At 37.7% G+C, this 24825-nt stretch overlaps 1 protein-coding gene across 3 annotated transcripts in view; it reads right to left on the reverse strand.

Annotated features, from left to right (window-relative positions):
* LOC128902005 (nipped-B-like protein) overlaps positions 1-24825 on the reverse strand; it is a 176684-nt gene that overhangs the window by 13309 nt on the left and 138550 nt on the right. For all 3 annotated transcript variants that reach the window (XM_054184259.1, XM_054184257.1, XM_054184258.1), the window contains 18 exons: positions 22972-23110; positions 18663-18745; positions 17487-17619; positions 16629-16772; positions 11666-11755; positions 11206-11420; positions 11003-11105; positions 9967-10065; positions 9711-9857; positions 8399-8533; positions 6858-6956; positions 5581-5634; positions 3626-3734; positions 2918-3054; positions 1087-1227; positions 669-762; positions 417-571; positions 61-151 (listed from right to left, as the gene is read on the reverse strand). In XM_054184259.1, coding sequence (XP_054040234.1) covers positions 61-151; positions 417-571; positions 669-762; positions 1087-1227; positions 2918-3054; positions 3626-3734; positions 5581-5634; positions 6858-6956; positions 8399-8533; positions 9711-9857; positions 9967-10065; positions 11003-11105; positions 11206-11420; positions 11666-11755; positions 16629-16772; positions 17487-17619; positions 18663-18745; positions 22972-23110 — 2168 coding nt within the window. The remainder of the gene's footprint in view (positions 1-60; positions 152-416; positions 572-668; positions 763-1086; positions 1228-2917; positions 3055-3625; positions 3735-5580; positions 5635-6857; positions 6957-8398; positions 8534-9710; positions 9858-9966; positions 10066-11002; positions 11106-11205; positions 11421-11665; positions 11756-16628; positions 16773-17486; positions 17620-18662; positions 18746-22971; positions 23111-24825) is intronic.

Genomic DNA, 24825 nt, shown 5'->3' on the forward strand with positions numbered 1-24825 from the left:
TTGCTGAAATGCATGGATTTTTACTACAGCAGAATAATAAAAACTATTAATATTTCTTACCAAGGCCAATAATGGCTTTTGTCTGTACTTCTTCATCTGAATGCTTTGTAAAATACATCAGCAGTTCAAGTACTTTATCCTTAATGTTAACCTGAGAAAATGAAAACAAAAATAATAGCTATTTGATGATGAAATAGATGCTTTTAATCTCTTATAAAAAACATAAATATCAAAAAGGAGAAACATGGTCTTACTGCATGGCCTTTGCAAAACCATGTATTTACAAACCAAAAAGCTATATTATACGCATTATGAAAAAATACATAGCTTCGAGGGACTAGGAATACTGTACTTTCAAGTTGAAGTGGAGCATTCAATATACATAAGACGTGGAGATTAAATACAAGTTATTTTACCTTACTGTTGCCCTTAAAATCTTCCTGATCAAAATCAAAATGCCGACACAATGCTCCAACAGTGAAAAGTGATCGAAGGAGTGCTGGTTTATTGGCAGTAAGTATTGTACTGTTAGGGTCTTCTTGGTGTTGACTTTTTAATTTCGAAAGTGCACCTACAGTAAGATAAATGTTTTGAGCACAGTATTTAATCATGGTGTATCCCTAAGACAAAACTGAAGAGTGACAATTACATGTTGTGATTTTACTTACCATAATATCTATTAAAACAGGCCCACACAAATTTATAGTTCTGGGTGACCTTGTTCACAACAGCCCCAAGACAGCTCACACAATGCTGAACAACCTAGGATCAAGAAAGAACAAATGAGTTATATTTAGAAGTTAAAACTGAGATTTTTGTGAAGTTATGTAGGAAAAAGCTATGTAGAACTAAAATTAATGATCTAACAGATGTAATGTCCATCTCCTAGACTGCTCTGAAAACCTGCCCAAACTTATAATTGTTAAAATATAGCAACAACACATACAAACACCAGTAAACCAAGAACACTGATTTTTCATGGCTCAAAAGTTATCTTCATAATGAAGACAGATTTTCTTTAAATCAAAACCATGTATTTCACAATGTGAAATAGAATCAACTGAATAGCATCAATTAAAAGCTTACTGTCATGCCATATTTGATGATGAGTTTCATGAGGTCTTCCTCAATAGTGGCAAGAAAGGTCTCACTTGGGTGCTCCATTAGCGGCACTACAAGTTCTAAGATTTTTGCAACATTGCAGATCACCATGAAATCATTCTGGGTCTGAAACAACAGTATTTATAGCATTTAACATTTCTGGTTGTGGTACCTATAAGCTAAGTATTATTAATATTTATTATGTAATACATATGTATTAATATTGTACAATACATATTAATATGATACAATTACATACAAGTACATATTAATACAATACATTTACATAATAGTACAATACAATTATGTATCTTATGTAAGATATTTGGTAAAGATTTATATATTTTACATCTGTTTTTAAATTACATATTATTTTGAAAGCAAGTTCTTGTTTTCTACAGAATTTCTGGGGGAAAAAAAAATAAATCTGTAGAAACAGACCTTCACCTCTCATCAAGGCTGTGACAGACCTGAAAACTTTTGGTCCCAATAATTTTTTGGAGTCCTACAACAAATCTAGGAACTCCTCCTGACACGTGCACACTAGAGAACACACAACACCTGGCAACAGGTATCGGCAACAAATGAAGCTGTGCTATAGCTAAATATGGCTTAAAGAAAATAGATAATAATATGCACAAATATAGAAATTAAAATTAAAATGATTACTGGTTTACATTACCATGACTGTATATATATTGTGAGGAATCTATATTATATATTAAATGTACATCCTGCTAGAAATTGACTTTTTTGACAAATCAAGCTCAGTAGTCACGATAGGATAATTCTCAAAAGCTACTATCAAGCTATTTAACATATTCAAGCTCACAGGGGTAATTCTACAATTCATCTCAACCTGTGTAAGTACAAAACTTATGTAACACACTAAAGAGATGTTGCAGCAAGTAAATAATCAGATAAACCTTTCCTATGCTGTTTGATCAGAAGCCGCTCAAAGTCTGTTGTAGATGTGTGTAGAGAATGCTCCAGGGCTGAACCCGTAAAATGCTAGGCTATACCTGCAAGCTAAGCCAATAACAAGTATTCTCAAGCCTGCCCTTCCCTGAGCAGCTGACCTAATGTAATGGATTGCTGCTACCCACCCAGACAAGCTCTTCCTTGAGCCACGGCTGCATGATCCTGCCCTGCCTCTGCCAGATCAGGGGTTCATCACAACCTTCACTAGCCAACTGTGCTAATCAAAATAGCAGAAAGCAATGCAATGTTTCAGAGGAGGGGGGCCATTTTACTGGAGTGGGGGGTTCAGCATTATAGTTCCCTACCATTTTTGTGACCTAAACTGTCTTACAGGGAAATACAAAAACACCAGAGCTAGAAAAGGGAGAAGTGAAGTGCTGAAGAGGATAGAGCAGGACATTTTCCTTCTGATATATTTGCTATATGTTAGATTCACTCTATCTTATGGAACCATACCTTTAGTCTTAAGATTCATGTGTTAAATCTTAACTACTTTTAAGATTGACTATAAAACAAAACGATTTTAAGAAATTATTTCATAACAGGTGAAAAACTGGGTTTTAGTCCTCAAGGGAAATAGGTGGCACAGGTTTCAGTTTCATTTGGCTGTAAAACGTGGAGGTAGAGGGTGAGGAATAGCAACTTAGAAGAAACAGAGATCATCAAAAGGACATAATATCTTCAGAAGATATGATGCTCATGCAACAGAAACACAATTTTTATTTCTCTTTTCCTACCTTCAATTTCATCAAGTATACAAGACAGACATTAATTTCCATGCTTAATTATCTGTGTGTGGGGGGGAAAGACTGATTTTCTAATTTTCTCTACTTACACTGCATTTAGTGGTCAGGTATGGCTGCATGGTCATGGCATGTTTGACCATTAGCTGGGGCCTGATTTTGCTGAATAAGAACAAAGTGGTTATGCAAGCAACCAAGCGACCAGAATTCACACCTTTGTTGTCAGAATCTGAAAAAAAAATTAGAAAATACACAAAGTAATGTTTGAGCAATGAAAAATACATGGCCAAAACATGTTACAAAAGAGATATTCATATGATATCTTTCAAGATCAACACAGGATATTCTTATTGGATTAGAGATAAGAACATAATGTGTTAACTTGTATATGATCACAAAATATGTGAAATAAGAAGCAAAGATGCTTCAAAGACATCACTAGTTTTTAAACTACTTACTGTACACAGAACACTGTCCCAGCCAATGACTCCTATTACAACTGTAGGACATATTAATGCAAATAAAGCTTGCCACATTTGTTTTGTTTTTAGTGATCTAAAAATTTGAACAAGTTATTTCAAAAATAGTTCTGTTATTGTGGTCAGCTAGAGAAAATTAGAGAAGCTTTATTATTATACAGTGCTCAAAAGTTCATAATGAACTTAAATGCAATAATTCATTACCATCAGTTGCATAATAGGAATTCTGTAACAGTAACTTTTTGCAATAGTAATTTGAACAACCACTGTTACAGTATCATGTAAAATTCAAAGGAGCTACTGGGTTGTAAACAATATTACCTGATAAGGATTCCTCATATTTAAGTATGTGCTCAACCAAATTGTCGACAAGTTGAGTACAGGCTTTCTTCACAGGTTTATATGAGGCATCCTCTTCTGACTTCAACAGCTATAGCAGATGAAACAGAAAATGACTTAGTATTAAGGGTGCATTCATTTACATTGGATACATGCTGACTTTATAACAATCGCTACAGATACATAAGGATTTTGCACTACAAAAGCATTTAACTTCTCCATAAAAGTTACATGGTGAAGAAAAAAATTAAGGGAAGTAAAAAAAAAATCAAAGCAAAATGCAAGAGGGGTAAAGAAAAATTAACTGCGACAAAAAGAACAGTTCTACTGATTTTTGCGTTGGGATGAAAGCTAACTTTGTGCTTAATGAAATAATGCAGAAAACAATAATGTAGTCATACTCGCCAGCAGCAACTAATAGGAGTTAGAAGGCTTTTTAAAACACTTAGGGAAAAAAAAAAATAAAATTCAAAAGGAACGTTGTTTTTGACACTAAGCAAAAATAGCAAACTAAGATGAAACATAGTTTCACCTCCAGGGATGGGGCAGCCACAGCTTCTCTGGGCAACCTGTGTCAGTGATGGCATAGAGTCCAGTTTTAGAAATCAGTGGTTATGTAGTTTGGTTGGTTGTGTGGGTGACAGGGTGGGTAGTATATGGGTAGGCAGTAGGGGTAGCTGTTGGAGTAGTGTGAGGTCTGGGAATAGCTCTCAGCATGAGCTTTAAGGATATTCTGTTTCCATTATTTTTCCCTGTATCGGCCCACAGGCACACTGCTTCCATAGTTGTGTCACTAAAGCAGCTCATCATACAGTAGGAGCATGAGAAGCAATTAGCTCTGCTTTTTGGCAGAGTTTGATTTTCCTTTTGATGACCACATAGGTATTGCCTTTTAAGTAATATGTTACATTACATTCAGTAGAGATTCTGTCATCTGGTGTAGCAGAAATAAGGTGACTTTTATTTGCTTTTATCATCATATGATGACTAGTGATTGTAAGGTTTTGTGCTGGCTTTACCCTGAGGGTGGCAGAGCACTGGCACAGGCTGCCCAGAGAGGTGGTGGAGTCTCCATCTCTGGAGACATTCAAAACCCACCTGGACGCGTTCCTGTGCAACCTGCTCTGGGTGACCCTGCTCTGGCAGGGGGGTTGGACTAGATGATCTCCAGAGGTCCCTTCCAACCCTGTGATTCTATGATACTATGATAGTTCTATGAACATTTTAATCAGTTAATTTAATTGAGCCTGTACTATAGCTTTTTCTTCAGTGCAGGCATTAAGAGGCACTTTGGTTTACTCGGCTACCTATTTTCATGGCACTCTAGGCTAAAGTAAAATCTTTGGAGACCTCTAATTCCCCCATGCATGCTTTTGTTAATGTTTGAAAATTAACGAGTGCATACAAGTTGTAGAAGAGAAAGATAACACAGGCTAAGAGATATAATCAAAGCAAGATAATTTCTTAGAAAAATCAGAGTAAAATATAATGCATAAGAGTAAGCTATACTCTGAAGATTCACTGCTTCTATAAACTGTGTAACAAATATATTGGACGTGAAAATACGCTTATCTACCATTTAAAAGAAACCTACATTACACTAGAGGCCTCATTTCAGAATTAAGTATCTTAACTGTGGACTTCATGTTATGTCACTCATTATTGAAGAGACCATGAAATCAAAAACAAACAAAACCCCTCCCCCCAAAGTGAAGTATTTTTAAAACAGATCACATGGAAAGAAAAACTAATGTTGGAGACAAAGAAAATTACACCAATGAAGATTTCAAAAAAGGTCAGATGTTTAGAGGGCATGAATTGAATTTGACTACTGGAAAGGACTGCTCTTGTAGTCTCCCTTCAATGTGTTTTAGTACCAAAAGAAATATTAAAATTCTTACAATGATTGTGCCATACATTCAAAATTCATCACTTACATTTTGCAGAAGCTGTTCAAACCAATCATACCCCGTATCTCTACAAGCTGCAACCTAAAAGTAGTTTTGAGAATAAACTGGTTTAAAAAGGCAACTGAAGAAAAATTACTTCAATACAGATGTCATCTTAAAAGATCAGTAAACATGCATAGATATATTTTCGTATACATTCAATACAATATCTTTGGAGATCAGAAACTTTCTGCATTTGAAAATTAGTTCTTACCATTTAAGTAATCCCAGAATTTGTATCCCATACAACACAAGGCCTACACATTTTACTGGAGATTCCTGGCTCTAATGTAAACCAAATTTTGGTTTTGTAGAACAACATTTTGTACAGATTTAAACACAAATACAAGCCTGACATATTAAAAATGAACATATGTGTGTGCATATATATATATATGCATGTACATATTTTTATATAAACAAACAAAGCCTTCACGGGTATCATATGTCAGGAACAGCTCACAGGTGCTCCAAAATAGAATTGGCAGGAGAACTGAGAATTAAGCTGAAGTCAATTCAACTGACTTCTCAATCTGGAAAAATGCATGCACTACACTACCATTTAGTAAAAATATTGAAAAGCAGGATGGAGTTTAAACCCATAATTTTAAGTAGTGAAGCGAGTATTTTTATTTGATATTTACATCTTGGTATAATTGGTATTAAAATACCTTCTCAGCACAATGGTTTTACACAACACATTTTCACTACAAATGTATAATCATTTTATTTGAAATAGATTTTTTTTTTGAGACACGCTATTTAATTTGCTGCTCCTAAAAAGTAGATAAAATTATGCAGATACTAGCTTACGCTGGGTGAGAACATGACCATGTATTTGTTAAAACAGCTTATTAACCTTTCAAAATAAATTTTATCAATTGAGGAAATGTTTCTTTTAAGAGACAGCTTCTTAGTTAGGCTTAACTATATGCTGCTACTTGCATTTCCTGGAAAGTGTTAAATATAAGAGAAATTTGTTGTGTTTTCACTGAACAAGTATTTTACACAACCTGAATATAATGTGCAGCAGATTAGTGAGCATTTAAAGTTTCCTACAGCCTGTTCCATCAGATAATAATTCTAGCATATATTCAGTGTCAGGAGATATATATTCAATGTCAGAAGATATATAGAGAAAACCATCTGATAATTAAATTACTTGCATATTTTTTGTATTCTAAAATACTACAGACAATATTTCAAAGATACTAAAAACATAATAAAATTTTGCACATAACTTAATTCAAATTTGTTTAACATACCACATCAGTGATGTTTAGTATTTTCCTGGTCATTGCTTCTTTGTCATGGTGTGGAGTTGGAGTAAACCAGAGCTTCTGGAATGTCTCATTTACTAATTTCTGAAGGAAAAAAAAAATTAGCAGAAATAAGCAAGTTTGTCTTGGCACATCGGAATTATTTCTAATACATTCATACAATAGATTCGTTGATGATACGTGCCATTTCGTAAGGAACTATTCAACCTAAGTGAGACTGTTGTAGAGAATGTTATATGAGACAGACACAGATCTACTATTACAGCAGTTATACTGGCCTCTAAGCAAGCTTCACTAAAATGATCACTGGGAACTGATGATACAGAAAATGAAGTTACCACTTTCTTGCACTAATGTGCATTCCTCAGGAAAACATAGTACCCTGAGAAGCTGACAACCAAACACAAGATTACAATTGCTGCAGCAGAATTAGCAGCAACTGTAGATTACTTCAGCATTTTCAGAATGGCTGTGACAAGGTGGGGAAGACAGAAGTCTCCCTACTCAAACATAGGAAGTCTGTTCCCTTCCAATGTTTTTGGATGGAAGAAAAGATGGAATAGAATGAAAGTGAACTAATTATTCCCGAATTACTTATAAAGCATATGGTTGTAAGAAGTGTTTCTCATCCATGGAGACAAAAAAATACATTGCAGGTACTGCCTCATCTTTCTGAGGTTGTTGGAAAGGCAAGGGAAAGGAGGAGAGAAAACAAGGTCATCCTCCTTTCCTAGCAGCACCTTGGATCCAGCTGTTCATCTACTTCTTGATTAACAGTCTTCTCTGAAAGCCACTTGGCATTAACGCATCTTAAGTGGTAAAAATATATACTGCAGCTTTAAAGTTGCAGATTTCAAATGCCACTGAAAGTGTGATGTAAAAATTTTTTTACAGGTGTATTGTTAATTAGCCATCAATATTAAAATTATTTTTGCCAAATCAAACAAAAACCATCAGTGTCAGGTTTATGATTCAACACAATCTTAGTTTTATGCCCTTCTGCATATATGTTGTACAAAGAGTAGAATATGATCACATAAGTAACATTTTAGGGGTAATAACTGATTCATTAAACATTAATGCAAAATTAGCACTGATGAATACTTTATAATTTTTATATGCAGAGCTTACAAACCTGGCATATACTAACATCAAGTACTTAATTTTGACTTAAAGTTTATTATGTTTGCAGGAAGGAATTTTATATGCCAATTTTACTTCTTATAAAAGAGAAAAAAAGGACCAGAGACAACTTGCAAGAAGAAAAAAAACACAACCCTCTAGACAATAACTTTTTAAAATCTTTTGATTGTCAGCAAGAACTTGAAGAAAATACAAGAAAGAAAAGAAAACCAAGTCAGATAGCAATGTAGAAAGCTACAATATTTGCTCTCAAAACTTAGAAGTGAATAAAAATCATAAAAATTACAAAGGAGCAATGAAATACTTTTTTGATTTTTTTTTTTGGTCAAAATATAGAAGCACATTATCATAATTAAAATCCTGAATTATATGTTTCATTCTACCTTAATGCCTTCTTCATCATTGACTCTTCGAATCATTTTCACACACATCTCTGTAATTTTGGGAAATGTTGGTTGTTCAATGCAAATATCCCTAAGTATCTTTATGACTCTCTTTCTGACACTGATACCAGTATCCTGTGAGGAGAAAAGCATTATGCTCTTGAAAACAAATCAGACATATTAATTAATGTATTATATGAATTAATATTTGAAGATCACCCCCAATCGGACCTGCAAATCGTATTTAGAAAAGGCAGCTAAAATATTCTGGAGTGCATTTATACAAAAGGTCAGCATAACTTGTACCACTTTATTTGCAACAAGTCTAAAGGTTCCAGCTGAGTCCCCAGAACGCTGAAACACTTTCTCCATTTATAACCTCCCATTTAAGAGCTCATGATGTTGCAAATGTATAATTCCACTTCTTAATTCAAGAGCTTACAAAACAGATGTGATGATGCTTTAGCTACTTTGTTGGAACACACAAGACCTTTGTAGATCTGGACTGTAATACTTCAAAAGCCTTTGGATAAAGCTTATGGATAAGATACGTGCAGCAAATCTTTCCCATTTTCCTAGGCTTCGTCTAAGGAGAAGGAGGAGCAGCTTCATTTCATATTACCTTATTCAAAACCTGTTTAATCTGAATGTCAGGATAAGCGACTTAATGCACGCTCATATGCACATCTTCAAAACCCTTCACGAACATGTTTCATCATGTAACCATAGCAAATGAGTAGTATTTGACTAAAAACCTGACATGGATGCTAAAAGCTAGTGTTATCTCATAGTTAAATTAACATTGTACTTTATCTGAACATACAGTTAAAAACAGTTTTTATACAAAAACTCTAATAAGAAGCCTTTTAAAACACTAAAACATAGCATAGAAAAAACAAAATAGTTTTATCTTTTTTTCTTTTGGATTACAAATGGCAACTTTGGATTACTGTGTTGTAGATCTTTCTTCATCACCCACACTACTGAACTGCCCTCAATGACCCATATCTCAGATTTCAGAGATGTGGCAAATTTCCTCATTTCACCTAATTTGTGCCTTAATAAAGCAATCAAAAGGAATATAATCCTGGTTCTGATACAGTACAGCTTTCTATGTATGTTTACCTTTTGATGTAACAAAGCCTCACTGGAAACAAGTGATGCATTTTACAAGCACAATGCTCCCCATTAAAATGATAAGATATAATTTACTCTTGGGATCATCATTCCATATTATTAAACATATAAACTCAGTTGAAAACAATTTTTCCAATGACACTTATTTTATCATAAATATCACAAGTCACTGTACCAATATTCTTTCAATCAGCATGTCATAATACTGCTCAGCAAGTTGAGGACGACAGAGCACAAATCGGCCAAGCAGCTCCACAGCTGCTTCTCGTACACTAGTGGAGTTATCCATTAACCGTCCATGAACACCTCGTTGCATATCCAGCTAAAAAGAACAAATAGAACACAGATCCAAAATAAGAAATAAAGATTTCTTTAAAGTGTGACAGAAGAACGCATGTGCATGATGGATATTTCATTTTTTTTTTTTTTACCCTGGCTAGAATACTGGGGTCTACAGCAACAACCTCAGACAAACACTTCATGGCTTTTGTTCGAACAGCAATTGCATTTTCACCAAGTACACGCAGAATCTAATAAGAGAACAAAAACAAAGATTCAATTGCTTTGGGAAGGTAGAAAACAATGTTTAACAGGCAAAAATGCAGCAGAATAATGCACAAATGATTTAACTAAAATAAGAATATCTGTCTAGTAAAAATAGTATATATCTTTTCAGACAGTAAAAAGGTGCATGCAAGTGATGTTCCATGGCACTGATAACTGAGCATGGGATATTTACTAGGATTTGCTACATCTCTAAGACTGGTCCAAACAGGATTTACACAGGGTCCATATGCTCACTTTAAGTCACTTCATTTTAAACTCTACTTTTGCCACTCAGTTGTGGCTTTCACCATGGTTCTTTCAACAGGAGAGTTGGATTTGGGCACTATAGTTTTATGAATGGCTCTGTATGCAGATCAATATAAGTAACACAGCCTAAACTAAACAACTAAACCAGTACTGTAGTTCAAACATGTCACCATGACAACATGTTAGTGCTCTTCTCCCAGAAAAAGGAAAGAAACCACGCTGGTCAAACAACAGCTTCCAGTGACAGTAACATGCACTGCAAGCAACCGATCAAGTTGGCTTCTATTTTCAAATCAAATTAAGATCAATTTAATGAGTTAATATTAACAAATGAGCATGCATCTTAGAGAAACTGTAAAAAAAAAGTCAACATTTTGTAATTATCCTTTTACTGTGCACATCTAAGATAATGATTTTGTCATATACATACATGGACAAATAAAATAATGTATGTACAATATGACATATGAAATGTGTACAAGAAAACGAAATATAAGCACTTATGTCACCAATACAGAATATGAAAGCACTTGGTGTTATCATGGCCTGTTAAACACCTGTGCTCAACAATGAACAGATATTGCACACTACCGCAAAAGTGTTTGGAATCAGAAATCAACTGTGTTTCACTGTACTAAGACTTCCAGCACGCACCTGTGTCAAATAAATATCGAAGCTCTGGGCAAATGGCCTCATAGAGGCCAAGTAGCGAACAATCAAACATGCATCTTCATAGTCCACAGTATCAGAATTCAGCCTGCAACAAATCCAATGTTTTAATTAGGACATGTTTATCAAAAATGAATACAAATGCCCAATGCATGGTTAATAAAGAAATCCATGGTGCTGAAACATACTTTAATGTACTGAATTGAGATGGAGCAGTTTTAATGATGCTGCGAAGAAACGTTTTGCGACTTTCCGCTCTATGCATGATTTGTCCTGTGGTCTCAACATCTTTTGCATGATGAGTTCCTTCAGATGAATCCTCATCCTTCTGAGATTTAATTGCTTTCTCTGTCTCCATAGTTGTATCACGGAACCACTGCGCTATATAAAACTTCCGAGAAAACTGGAGAAATACAGCAGGATACACAGAAAACAAAACCAACAGATATAGAAGAGTGAAATTAACAGATTTATAATGAGATTGAGTGAGTCTAATGCATCAACTATATTTTGGAAAACACAATCAACAGTATATGTTAAGGTGACAATTTACTTGAAGCACTAATATGCATGACCGAAAATCATTTTATTCAGTACGTTACTGAAATTATATGTATATACACTTGACATCAGAAAGCTGAAATTTACCACTAATGATGCATCGGTTTCTGTGTTCTCATCCAGATAATCTAGCAAAGCCTTTTGCAGCTGTTGAATTTCATCTTCTCCTCCTGAAACCTATCAGAAACAGAAAGATAGTTATAAAATAGAATATTGCACAGTGGTAATTATCATCTGAAAATCTGCATGTCCACATATAAAATACACTGAAGTTAATGTTCTACAATTATCAATACAACTAACAATTTAATTTAATTTAATCTTTATAGAGAATAAACCAAATTAGACTCTCTCTCCAAAGTCTAAAAAAGATTAACAGCAGAATAAGACTGGTTTTAAAACAGACTGACTGATTTGATTAATTTTCATTCTATTATCTTGTGCGAAGACCCTATGTCCCTAAGGAAAAAAGAAGGGCAGAAATCACAAATGGTAGACTGACACAAGGTTTAACCTATAAAAGTCATCATTGGCGCTCTCACCAATATTAAATACTGAAATAGTGACTTCTCAGGTGAACAAGGGATAAAAGGCAAAAAAGTCAAATGAAAATAAATATGAAACACAGACAACAGTAAAAACATATGGGAAACATCAAAGAAATAAAAATAACTTATCCCTTTGTGAAAATATTTGGTATAACTGTTTTCAGGGATAAAGCATCCATACAGAGAAAGTGCAGCAAGTAGGCTCAATCCATCTAGGAAAGAACTTACAGAGGAGGTTCCCAAACACCCCTGAGCTCTAGCACTAAAGAATCACGTGCTCTGAGACTCAACTAAGTTTCTATCAGTCAAAAAGCTTGAGAACAAACATACATTTTATAAAAATGCCACCTAGTACATAATGCCTATCTACAGAGTAGGGTAATATTAATTTTTCTGTGAAGCACTTTTAAGATGCATAAGAAGGATTACATATGAAATATTAATCTGAGAACTAGTGCTGGAGACTGTATGTATCAGATACATAAACATTTAAACTGTATGAATGTTAAAAACAGAATGTATTTTTCCAAGAGGCTATTTTATATATATCCTGATCTCTTAAATAGTTCTAGCCTACATAAATTGAACGATTTTGTACATGACCATCAGACAATGTACTTCTCCCCATATAGGGGTTATAGAGAATAAATCAGTATCAATTAACTTGTTAATGAATCAGAAACTAATTTTCTCAACACCTACAAGACCGCATAAAACCAAAAACATAAATACCCTTTTTTCCTTAGTATTATACTGAAATACACAGATCCTTGCAATTGCTGATGCTACAGCAGAAAAAAAAGGATTTTTTTTCCAAAATGAATGAGTTCAAGAATTCAAAACATGTCTACAGTGCATGTAATACAAATATAGGTTTATTAATATTTATTTGACACCCTAATATATGTGCAAATTATGATTTGAAAGTCTGGCCTTCAACCAATATTAAATTCTGTGGCTGAAAAAAAGAATTTGCTTGATGAACCTTAACTGCCTAACTATTTTCAAACAAGTAAAAAATCCAGAACAAACAAAAAGAAACTGTGAAGCCTGCAACAAATCACAACCAATATTGATAATAAAAGTAGAAGAATCATTTCTGGCTTAAACTTCTTCAGCTACAAAACATTTTTCTTTGGTAATAAAACTTGTAACTTATAACCATCTTAACTTCTGTATGAGCAGCATAGATTGAGAATCTTGTCACAAATGCAGCACATAACATAGCTTGTAAACATCAGCAAGTGGAAAAAGGTACAGTTACAAGTCCAGAAGATCAACGTATCAAGAGATAAACTAATGAAAAGCATACACAAGTGTTCAAATCAACTTGACAATCTATGACAGATTTCTATGAAAAAAATCTATTGTTTAAAAACGTCAAAACAAAATAAATTTTCTCCTAAATCTAATGAGTCCAAACCACAGTAGACAGAGTTATAAGCATTCATCAATCATTGGGGAATATTCTAGTAATGATATCAGAGGGTAGAAGGAAATATCCAAGAGAGTCTAAGTATTAAATTCAGAATTCAGCAGGCAAGAAAAATCTGTAGAGGTATAAGTTAATTTCTGAATTAAAACAATGATTTAAGATCTTTCTAATAACTAAAGCTGAATATGTCTACCAATGGATCTTATTTTCTTGACATTTGAACAACAAAGTGAAGCTTAGCTGTCACGTACACATTTCCAAGTAGTTATTTGTTCTTATGTTATAAATCATTTATAAACAACACACTCTCTACCCTGACTGATGGTACTATATAGTATATACCTTCCACAATGTATGGATGGTACTATCTACCATCATTGATTTTAAGCTTCCCGAGTAACTGAAAAAACGCTTTTAGCGCTCAATTGTCCACAGCAATTTTATTTTAAGCAGATGCTAATGCCTAGTTACTGCCTGATCCTGTAAAAAACACAAAACAAATTGAAAAATTCAGGACACCACTCAGGTATGTATCTTTTTAGAATATCTTTCAGTACTATTATATAACTTCTGGAGATAAGGAAAGAGAAAAGGATTCTTCAAAAATATTTCCCTACGAAGTCTAATGTAGAATTGTCAAAATCACTGCCAACGGAGAAGAACTATAATCCCTTAGCATATAGAAATATAAAGTATATTGAGACATGGACATAAAGATTTGACAGTATATGTAGTACAATATTCTAATTGACAAAAGTTATGGGACGTATCAACATCATAAAGGAGAAGATGATTTTTGATTCTTTATTTGAATGCCTGTAAATTGCACAAGTTTTTCTTTCAACATAAATCTATAACAGTCATTATAAAATACATATAATACAGTCTTTTCAGGTAACTGAAAGGGAAATGAACTCAATATGACTACTCAACTTTAGATCTAATCATGCTGAGAACAATTAGTAGTTCAGAAAGAAATGTATAGCATCCATAAGAAATGTGCAAGTCCACATTTTTAAAAGGACACATAAGACCTGAGATTTTCTCATCATCCTATATACTATAGAGAGCCCAAATGCATACATTGCTTTGTTAAGTGCTGCCACCCTTGCAGATTTAGAGACATTCTGATAAGCAGCATTAGCAGAAATGCAAATATGCATTCTCTAATGACACCAAGCTGAGTGGTGCGGTTGACATGCCAGAGGGATGGGATGTCATCCAGAGGGACCTGGACGAGCTGGAGAGGTGGGGACGAGCAACCCTTATGAAGTTCAACAAGGCCAAGTGCAAGGTCCTACACTTGGGTTGGGACAATCCTCATTATCAATACAGGCTGGGGCATGATGTGATAGAGAGCAGCCCTGCAGAAAAGGACTTGGGGGTACTGGTGGATGAAAAGCTGGACATGAGCCAACAACGTGCACTTGCAGCCCAGAAGGCCAATCACATCCTGGGCTGCATCAAAAGAACTGTGGCCAGCAGATCCAGAGAGGTGATTCTTCCCCTCTATTCTGCTCTCGTGAGACCCCACCTGGAGTACTATGTCCAGCTCTGGAACCCTCAGCACAAGAAGGACATGGACCTGTTGGAGCGGGTCCAGAGGAGGGCCACAAAGATGATCAGAGGGCTGGAACACCTCTCCTATGAAGACAGGCTGAGAGAGCTGGGGTTGTTCAGCCTGGAGAAGAGAAGGCTCAGGGGAGACCTTATAGCGGCCTTCCAGTACCTGAAGGGGGCCTACAAGAAAGCTGGGGAGGAACTGTTTGCAAGGGCATGTAGCCATAGGACGAGGGGCAATGGTTTTAAACTAGAGCAGGGTAGGTTCAGATTAGACATTAGGAAGAAGTTCTTCACAATGAGGGGGGTGAGACACTGGAAGAGGTTGCCCAGAGAGGTGGTGGAGGCCCCATCCCTGGAGACATTCAAGGCCAGGCTTGCTGAGGCTCTGGGCAACCTGATCTAGTTGAAGACATCCCTGCTTACTGCAGGGGAGGTTGTACTAGACGACCTTTAAAGGTCCCTTCCAACCCAACACATTCTATGATTCTAATGAAAGACATATGCGAGTCCAGTAAAAAACAACAAACAACCAATATCAGCTACATCACATAAAAACTAACCTTATAGGCCTAACAGTTTAACTCTCTAAAGTCTATGTATGAGTGCCTTAAGCTCAATTACCACTTTGCAATAGAAAATGCACATACATACATACGTACGTATATTTTTAAGGCCTCTTAAGATAGAATCCAACCATCATTCTATTATTTCCTCTATATTGTCACAAGAAAACTGGGTTTACCATTGTAATTAACCACTTAATATGATCACTAGGGAGATGGTGTGAGAGAGACATGAATGAACAAATGCAATACTTATAAATTGACTATATTTTGTTCAGAAATCCAAACAATGAAAACTCATTGTCCTGGTTTCGTCTGGGATAGAATTTATTTTCTTCCTAGTAGCTGGTATAGTGCTGTGCTTTGGATTTAGGATGAGAATAATGTTGATAACACACTGATGGTTTTAGTTGTTGCTGAGCAGCACTTGCACTAACTCAAGGACTTTTCAGCTTCTCATACTGCCCTGTCAGCAAGGAGGCTGGGGGTGCACAAGAAGCTGGGAGGGGGCACAGCCAGGACAGCTGACCCAAACTGGCCAAAGGAATATTCCATACCATATGACATCATGCTGAACAATAAAACTGAGGGGAGTTGGCTGGGGGGAGGCAGCTGCTGTTCAGAGACTGTCTGGGCATCGGTCAGCAGGTGGTGAGCAATTGCATTGTTCATCGCTTATTTTGTATATTCTTTTATCATCATTATTATTATTTTCCCCTTCCTTTTCTGTCCTATTAAACTTTCTTTATCTCAACCCATGATTTTTATCTTTTTTCCGATTCTCTCCCCCATCCCCACAACACCTGTGTGGTGTTTAGCTGCCCGCCGGGTTAAACCACAACACTCATTCTCCACAACACCAGTTTTTCACACGTCTTTAAAATGTTCAAATTTTTAAATGGGTACATCTCAATCCAGCTGGCACAGGATCACTCACACACCTGTCTGAGGATTCTGGCTATAGATCCTTGATCCATTTTGCTAGTGACTGCATCTTTCCTGAGTCTTGCAGCTACAGTTCCAAGGTAGTCAAGTGATGCAACTCTTAATGCCATTTCTGTAGATTTGTTACTGAACTGGTGAACCTAAGAAAAGCAGAATAAACTGTTATAAAAAAAATTCTTCTCACAAGACATTGCTTGACCTTATTAAAAATTCCACCTAACTTCCACGCCACGTAAAATTACATAATTTACTATTACATCACAGATACACTCCTTACTTTACATTAATGTTTTTTCCTTTATTGGGTCTCTCTACAAATATGCCTTTAGAGTTTTTTTAAAATACATATTTTTTATAAAATAAACTGGACATCTAGTAGAGCAGATATCCTTTGCAATAGCATAGATCTTAAGCACCATAATGCAACTTCCTCATTATTCACACAAGTATAAAGAAAGCTACATTATACCAGGAACAGGACCATAAAATATTTTTCCAAGGAACAGCTCAAATTACTTTGTTAATTACATTGAAATACTGAAGAACAACTCTATTAGATGCTATACAATGGCATTTTTTAATGTGGAATATGTCATGGAATAGTAGAAGTGGACTTCCATGAGAAACCGTATACATATGACCTTTACTAAGTTCCATATCAATGATCTTCTGACCTAAATTTTATTTTCTGTGTATTACATAATAGCGATACATGTAAGAAAATCCTTAAATGCTGCATGTGTGTCAAGAATCAGAAAGCATTCCTGTAACAGTTTGAGCTGAAATAAACAAGTTTCATTGCAATAAGAAATAAATTAATATACTAGTTAAAAAAAAAAAAAAGAATCCCTTACCAATAGCCTTCCTAATAAGCTAAGTAGCAACTCTGCAGCTGGCCATTCTGGTTTATTGACTGTGGAAAGAAGATCTTGAATGAAGTTCTCGAACAGTGGTCTGTAATCTTCTTCCCCTTGCTTACTGCCACACCTGTTTAAAAGAAAATGCATTTTGTAAGCGAATTTAAGAGACATTTAAGCTTTTCTTCTGATGCAAACAGAAGTAATCCTATGTTTAACCAGAAAACCAGTTTTATGCAACTCTAAAAAAAAAAAAAAAAAATCCGAAGTATTAGCAGAAAAATTTGTTTTATCCATTTACAAGTTTAAACAGTTATCACTCCAAGTTGCACCGCAAGTAAAGCAGCTAATCCAGGATAGTAGAATTTTGTTACTAAGATTTTTTTATTTATTGTTTTGAGTTGAAATCTGCATTAACTTGGATGGACAAAGTAGGTAAAATTCTAAAGCTCAAGCTAGAGTGGGGTATTTAGGAGGTATTGCATCCTTAAACCTGGTCTGACTTATCTCACAGCAATAAGACATCTCAGTATTATGCTCCAAGAAAGGTTAAAATCAGAATGTAAAAAAGAATAAATATCAAAAGATAACATACCTGATAGCATTTCACTTATATGTGGTATCCCTAACTTTAATGATACCAGAAGTATGCAGAGAGATGGCTAGATGGCTCATAAATAGCCTTTTGGCTTAACAGTAGAAATTAACACGATAAAAACCTCAGGACTTTTTGTTACAAATCCTTTGGTTATTCGGGTATATTTTTTTTTCCCTGTTGAGCTACTGACATTCCTAACTTTATCTAAATGAAAGTAATTTAAGTTTTTTATAACTTTGTCATTCTGATGACTCAAAGAATCTGGTTTCATCACTTAAATATTTTACTCAGCCTTCTCTTCCATGATTCAGATGAGTAAAAGACCCCTGATAAAAGGATCCTACGTAAACTATCAGACAGATTCTTAAATGCGTGAAGAACTCTGCAGAATTTATTTTCCATAAAAATTTTTGTCCAGACAGATAGCTCTCTTAGGGATCTATAAAATATATTGTTATAAGTAACTTTATTAGTAGGCATTTAGTACTGCGAAGTGGTTTGGTTTGTCTTAAGGTGTGACAGATTCTATTTGGAGTTGGTTTCATCAATATACTAAAGAATGCAACAGTACTTACTTCTTAAGGAAAATAGAAAGGAAGTTTTGTGCTGTTCTCATGGCTGTTTCATACGAGTTAGTAATAAGCACATCTTGATCCACCTAAAAATAACAAGATTTGTCTAATATTTTAGCATACACAGAAATATAATTTCCAGATCGGCATTTCTCATTCATCAAATAATTACAGCAGACATAAAATTACAATTCTTAATTACTAGAGCACCATCACAAAATATTATATCTATGAAGTCATTTGTTCGTGGGAACATGCTGCCACCCAGATGTTTGGCTGCAGGGTGTGCCCTGCTCTTATGCTGATGTCAGATGGTAGTGGTGGGCACACCTGTGGGAGATGTGCCCAGGTAGAGGAGCTCTTCTGCTTAGTCATGGAGCTCAGGGAGGAGGTAAGCAGGTTGAGGGCCATCAGGGAATATGAGAGAGAGAGAGAGAGAGAGAGAGAGAGAGAGAGAGAGAGATGCTTGGAGTCACACCCTGCCTCCCGTGATAGAAACCCAGCAGGCAGACAGAACCCCTGCAGCAGAGAACTCCCTGTCCTCTCTCCCCTGGACTGAAGGTGGTGACTTGGAGGACAGGGGGCAATGGCAAGAAGTTCCTGCCTGGCAACTGCCCAGCGACTACCCCACCTTCCCAGATGCCATTATGTAACAGGTACAGTGCTCTGCAAGGGAACCTGGACAATGATGAGCATGATAGTTCTTCCTGCTTGGAGGTGTCAGCGAGGCCTAGTCGGACCACCCCCCACATCAAAACCTCTGCGGTAAAGAAGAAGAGACAGGTCATTGTCATAGGTGACTCGCTACTGAAGGGAGCGGAAGGCCCAATATGCAGGCCGGACCCGGTACATAGGGAGGTCTGCTGCCTCCCTGGGGCCCAGGTCAAGGACGTGAAGAGGAAGCTTCCTTCCCTGGTATGGTCCTCAGATTATTACCCCCTTTTGATCTTTCAGGTAGGCAGCGACGAGGTAGTGAGAAGAAGTCCGAGGGCAATGAAGAGAGATTTCAGGACCTTGGGACAACTGGTCAAGGGATCGGGAGCATAAGTTGTGTTCTTCTCTTTCCCCCCAGTTGTGGGGAATGACGAGGGGGTAAATAGGAGGAGCCAGCAGATCAATGCCTGGCTCTGAGCCTGGTGCTGCCGGCAGGACTTTGGGTTCTTTGACCATGGCCTGATTTACAAGATGCCAGGCCTGCTGCTAACAGGCAGGAATAGCTTATCTCACAGGGAGAAAAGGGTTCTAGGACAAGAGTTATCCGGGCTCATTGAGAGGGCTTTAAACTAGATTTGAAGGGGGGTGGGGATGGTACTGGGCCTTCTGGTGAGGTGCCTGGGTGTAGTTGCTCAGCACTTGTGGGGGACCGTGCCAGTATTTCTGAGAGCCAGAAGGCACACCACACCTCAAGGGTGAAAACTACACACACGACTCCCTCTCTGAAATGCTTATACACCAACGCACGCAGCATGGGGAATAAGCAGGAAGAGCTGGAGATCTGTGTGCAGTTGCAGGGCCACGATCTCATTGCAATTACTGAGATGTGGTGGGACAGCTCACATGACTGGAATGCTGTCATGGATGGCTATGTCCTTTTCAGGAAAGACAGGCCAGCAAGGCAAGGTGGTGGAGTTGCTCTTTATGTGAGAGAGCATCTGGAATGTATTGAGCTCTCCCTGGGGGGGGGTGAAGACAGGGTTGAGAGCTTGTGGGTAAGGATTAAGGGGCAGGCAAATATGAGGGACACTGTTGTGGGTGCTTATTACAGGCCACCTGATCAGGATGGGGAAGCTGATGAGGCCTTCTACAGACAGCTGAAGGTAGCCTCACAATCACAGGCCTTGGTTCTCATGGGGGACTTCAATCACCCCAATATCTGCTGGGAAGGCCACACAGCCAGGCATGTACAGTCCAGGAGGCTCCTCCAGTGCCTTGATGATAACTTTTTGACACAGGTGGTGCAGGAGCCAACAAGGAGAGGAGCACTCCTGGACCTGGTACTGACAAACACAGAGGGACTGGTGGAGGACATTAAGGTTGGGGGCATCCTGAGCTGTAGTGATCATGAAATGATTGAGTTCAGGATCATGGGTACTATGCACAAAACAACAAGAAGTAAAATCACAACCTTGGATTTCAGGAGGGCTACCCTTGACCTCTTCAAGAAACTGCTTGGAGAGATCCCGTGGGATAGAGCTCTGGAAAGCAGGGGAGCTCAAGAGAGCTGGTTGGTATTCAAACACCACTTCCTCCAAGCTCAGGATCGGTGCATCCCTAAGAGAAAGAGATCGGGCAAGGGATGCAGGAGACCTGCATGGTTGAGCAGGGAGCTTCTGAAAAAGCTCAAGTGGAAGAAGGAAGTTTACAGTAAGTGGAAGAAGGGACTGACCCCTTGGGAAGATTACAAGAATGCCATCAGAGTATGCAGGGATGAAACGAGAAAAGCCAAGGCCTCCTTGGAATCAAACCTGGCAAGGGATGTCAAGCTCAACAGGAAGAGCTTCTTCAAGTACATCTGAGGCAACAGGAAAACTAGAGAAAATGTGGGCTCGCTGTTGAATGAGACAGGAGCCATGGTGACAGAGGATGCAGAGAAGGCGGAGTTACTGAATGCCGCCTTTGCTTTGGTTTTTACTGCTCAGGGCAGCCCTCAGGAGTCCCAGACTTTGGAGAAAGTAACAGGGAAAGTCTGGATGGAGGAAGACTTCCCCTTGGTTGAGGAGGATCAAGTGAGAGATCAATTAAGTAAACTGGGTATCCACAAGTCCATGGGTCCCAATGGGATGCACCTGAGAGTGCTGAGGGAGCTGGCAGAAGTCATTGCTGGGCCACTCTCCATCATCTTTGAAAGGTCCTGGAGAACAGGTGAGGTGCCTGAGGACTGGAGGAAAGCCAATGTCACTCCAGTCTTCAAAAAGGGCAAGAAGGAGGAGCCGGGGAACTACAGGCCAGTCAGCCTCACCTCCATCCCTGGAAAGGCGATGGAACAGCTCGTTCTGGGCATCATCTCAAGGCATGTGGAGGGAAAGAAAGCTATCAGAAGTACTCAACATGGATTCACCAAGGGGAAATCATGTCTGACTAATCTGATAGCCTTCTATGATGGCATGACTAGATGGATAGATGAGGGGAGGGTAGTGGATGTGGTCTACCTTGACTTCAGCAAGGCATTTGACACGGTCTCCCACAGTATCCTCATAGGTAAGCTTAGGAAGAGTGGGCTAGGTGAATGGACAGTGGGGTGGATAGAAAACTGGTTGAAAGACAGAGCTCAGAGGGTAGTGATTAGGGGCACAGAGTCTAGTTGGAGGTCAGTGACGAGTGGTGTTCCCCATGGGTCAGTATTGGGTCCAGTCCTCTTCAATATATTCATCAACGACCTGGATGAGGGGACAGAGTGCACCCTCAGCAAGTTTGCTGATGACACAAAGCTGGGAGGGGTGGCTGACACACCAGAAGGCTGTGCCGCCATACAGAGAGACCTGGACAGGTTGGAGAGTTGGGCAGAGAGGAACCTTATGAAATTCAATAAGGGCAAGTGTAGGGTGCTGCACCTGGGGAGGAATAACCCCATGCTGGAGAGCAGCTCAGCTGAAAGAGACCTGGGAGTCCTGGTGGACAACAGGATGACCGTGAGCCAAGAATGTGCCCTTGTGGCCAAGAAGGCCAATGGCATCCTGGGGTGCATCAAGAAGAGTGTGGCCAGCAGGTTGAGGGAGGTCATCCTCCCCCTCTACTCTGCCTTGGTGAGGCCGCACCTGGAGTACTGTGTCCAGTTCTGGGCTCCCCGGTTCAAGAGGGACAGGGAACTGCTGGAGAGGGTGCAGCAAAGGGCTACCAAGATGATTAGGGGACTGGAACACCTCTCTTATGAAGAAAGGCTGAGGGATTTGGGTCTTTTTAGTCTGTAAAAAAGACGGCTGAGGGGGGATCTTATCAACACTTATAAATACTTAAAGGGTGGGTGTCAGGAGGATGGAGCCAGGCTCTTTTCAGTGGTGCCCAGGGACAGGACAAGGGGTAATGGGCACAAACTTGAGCATAGGAAGTTCCACCTAAACATGAGGAGGAACTTCTTTCCTTTGAGGGTGGCAGAGCACTGGAACAGGCTGCCCAGAGAGGTGGTGGAGTCTCCAACTCTGCAGACATTCAAAGCCCGCCTGGACGCATTCCTGTGCAACCTGCTCTAGGTGACCCTGCTCTGGCAGGGGGGTTGGACTAGATGATCTCCAGAGGTCCCTTCCAACTCCTATCATTCTGTGATTCCGGACACAAAAAAGCGCTCTAAAAAAAAAAAATAAAATAAAAATCTTACTTTTTTGTTTGATTCTTCCTCTGAATTGGAATCTTTTTCTGTTGATGGCAAATGTACCACACACTGAATAAGCTGCAAAACTAGTGCCGTTACCATCTGAATATACATAGGCTCTCCATCGGTGTCACTGCTGTTTAACCTGTTAATAAGAAAAGACAGCATTAACAGCAAAACTAAACAAAAATCACAAAACAAAACAAAAAATTTTGGTCCTAAATAACATCTTTATAAAATTATTACCACAGCTAGAAATCTGCGTTCTAGACATTTATCTAGTCATTTGCTTCTCTCTTATGCAGTTAAAGATTTGGTCTAACAAAAACAGTAAAGTCATTCTCAGGCCAAAGAGATTAACTGAAACAGCTCACAGATGGGCTTATCAGAGTATTTGTGAAGTTCAGAAACTGAAAAATCTAAAAAAATCTTTAATAAATCAAACACCTACATGCTAAGGCACTTACTAATAGGCTTATTATGTACAATGCCACATCCATTTTCAATACAACATTAAAAACAAATACACCAAACCTGTCCTAATAATTTATTACTTCTGTATTATTTAATGTATGTGAAATGTGCAGGACTTTTAAACAAGAAAAAATAGTGACCACGACCTGGACTGACTTCTATAAGATCACCTATGGTAATCTCAGGTAGTGTAACAGACTATAAACTTCAGCATGCAAGAGTGTCTTTAAGTTGGTATGACCAGTACGAATACACTCCACCTCACGTTTCTCCCCTTCCAAGTGATTTAACCTGACAAATGTTACGGTGTTTACTACCCATACGTACATCAACACCACATAATGCTACCCTTAACAATATGAAAAGGTGATAATCTCTGACATCATTCTCCCCAAATTATTATCTTTATGAAGTTATCTGACTACTTGTACAGAGAAAATCTTTTCATATCAAATTTTAGGTAAGCTGTACCCTTCATGACTGTAGCCACAGACAGGGAGTGGCCTTCAACAGATCAGAGGTAGGACTCTAGAGATAAACAGCGCAGTCATTATGGCCTTGAGATAGTGATTTCCTTCTAGTAAAGGTCCTAATTCAAAGAGGGTATCTACCATTTTATGCTCCTATGCCTACCACCTTCTTATTTGCTAGATCTCTCCGATGTCTATAACCAAAACAATAGGAAATACTAGGAACATGCACTCATGTTAACATTAGGGTTGCTGAATTCAATGTCAAAGTTTCAGTGAATTTCTTTTCCCAGATATTTCCTGTTCATCCACCCCGGATCAGACAATCTATTTCATTGAAAATTTGTCTGACTCTGGGGAAAAGATGTATGCAAGCAAGGAACAAGATCAATACCAACAAGAAATGTTTTAAAATCATTTAAAGTGTCCAACCTCAATTTTAACTGAAATCCAGTTCAGGTCAGATCCTTTCTCAAATTGAACCTGAATCTATACTGTTATTCAGAAGATGCACTGAAATCCAGCTGAAGTGCTTAAAAGACAGTTAAAGTGAACTGATTAGTTCCTAAATGAAACTCATTCAAAGGAGTATTAGATTGATTTCCTGGGAAGAGTGCTCTGAATGTCCTCAAAGAAATTAAGCCAGAATTTTCCTGTTAAGCTTTAGCAATGAAGAAATTATATAAAAACCGTATAAACAGAACCAAAGAATTTTCCAACAAAAAACCTTTGAATGCACACTAACATTACACTCATTTACATCCTTAGTGAAACAAATAATAAGATATTTCAATTATTTTTGTAAGCAGACATAAATATGATAGCATAAGAAACAGTGATTATTACAAAATATATTTGTCAGGCAATTCTGCTCTCACCGTAGAGGTTTTGACATATCAACCAAAGCACAGCTTGT

Source organism: Rissa tridactyla, chromosome W, assembly GCF_028500815.1.
Source record: "Rissa tridactyla isolate bRisTri1 chromosome W, bRisTri1.patW.cur.20221130, whole genome shotgun sequence".
NCBI classification, from domain to species: Eukaryota; Metazoa; Chordata; class Aves; order Charadriiformes; family Laridae; genus Rissa; species Rissa tridactyla.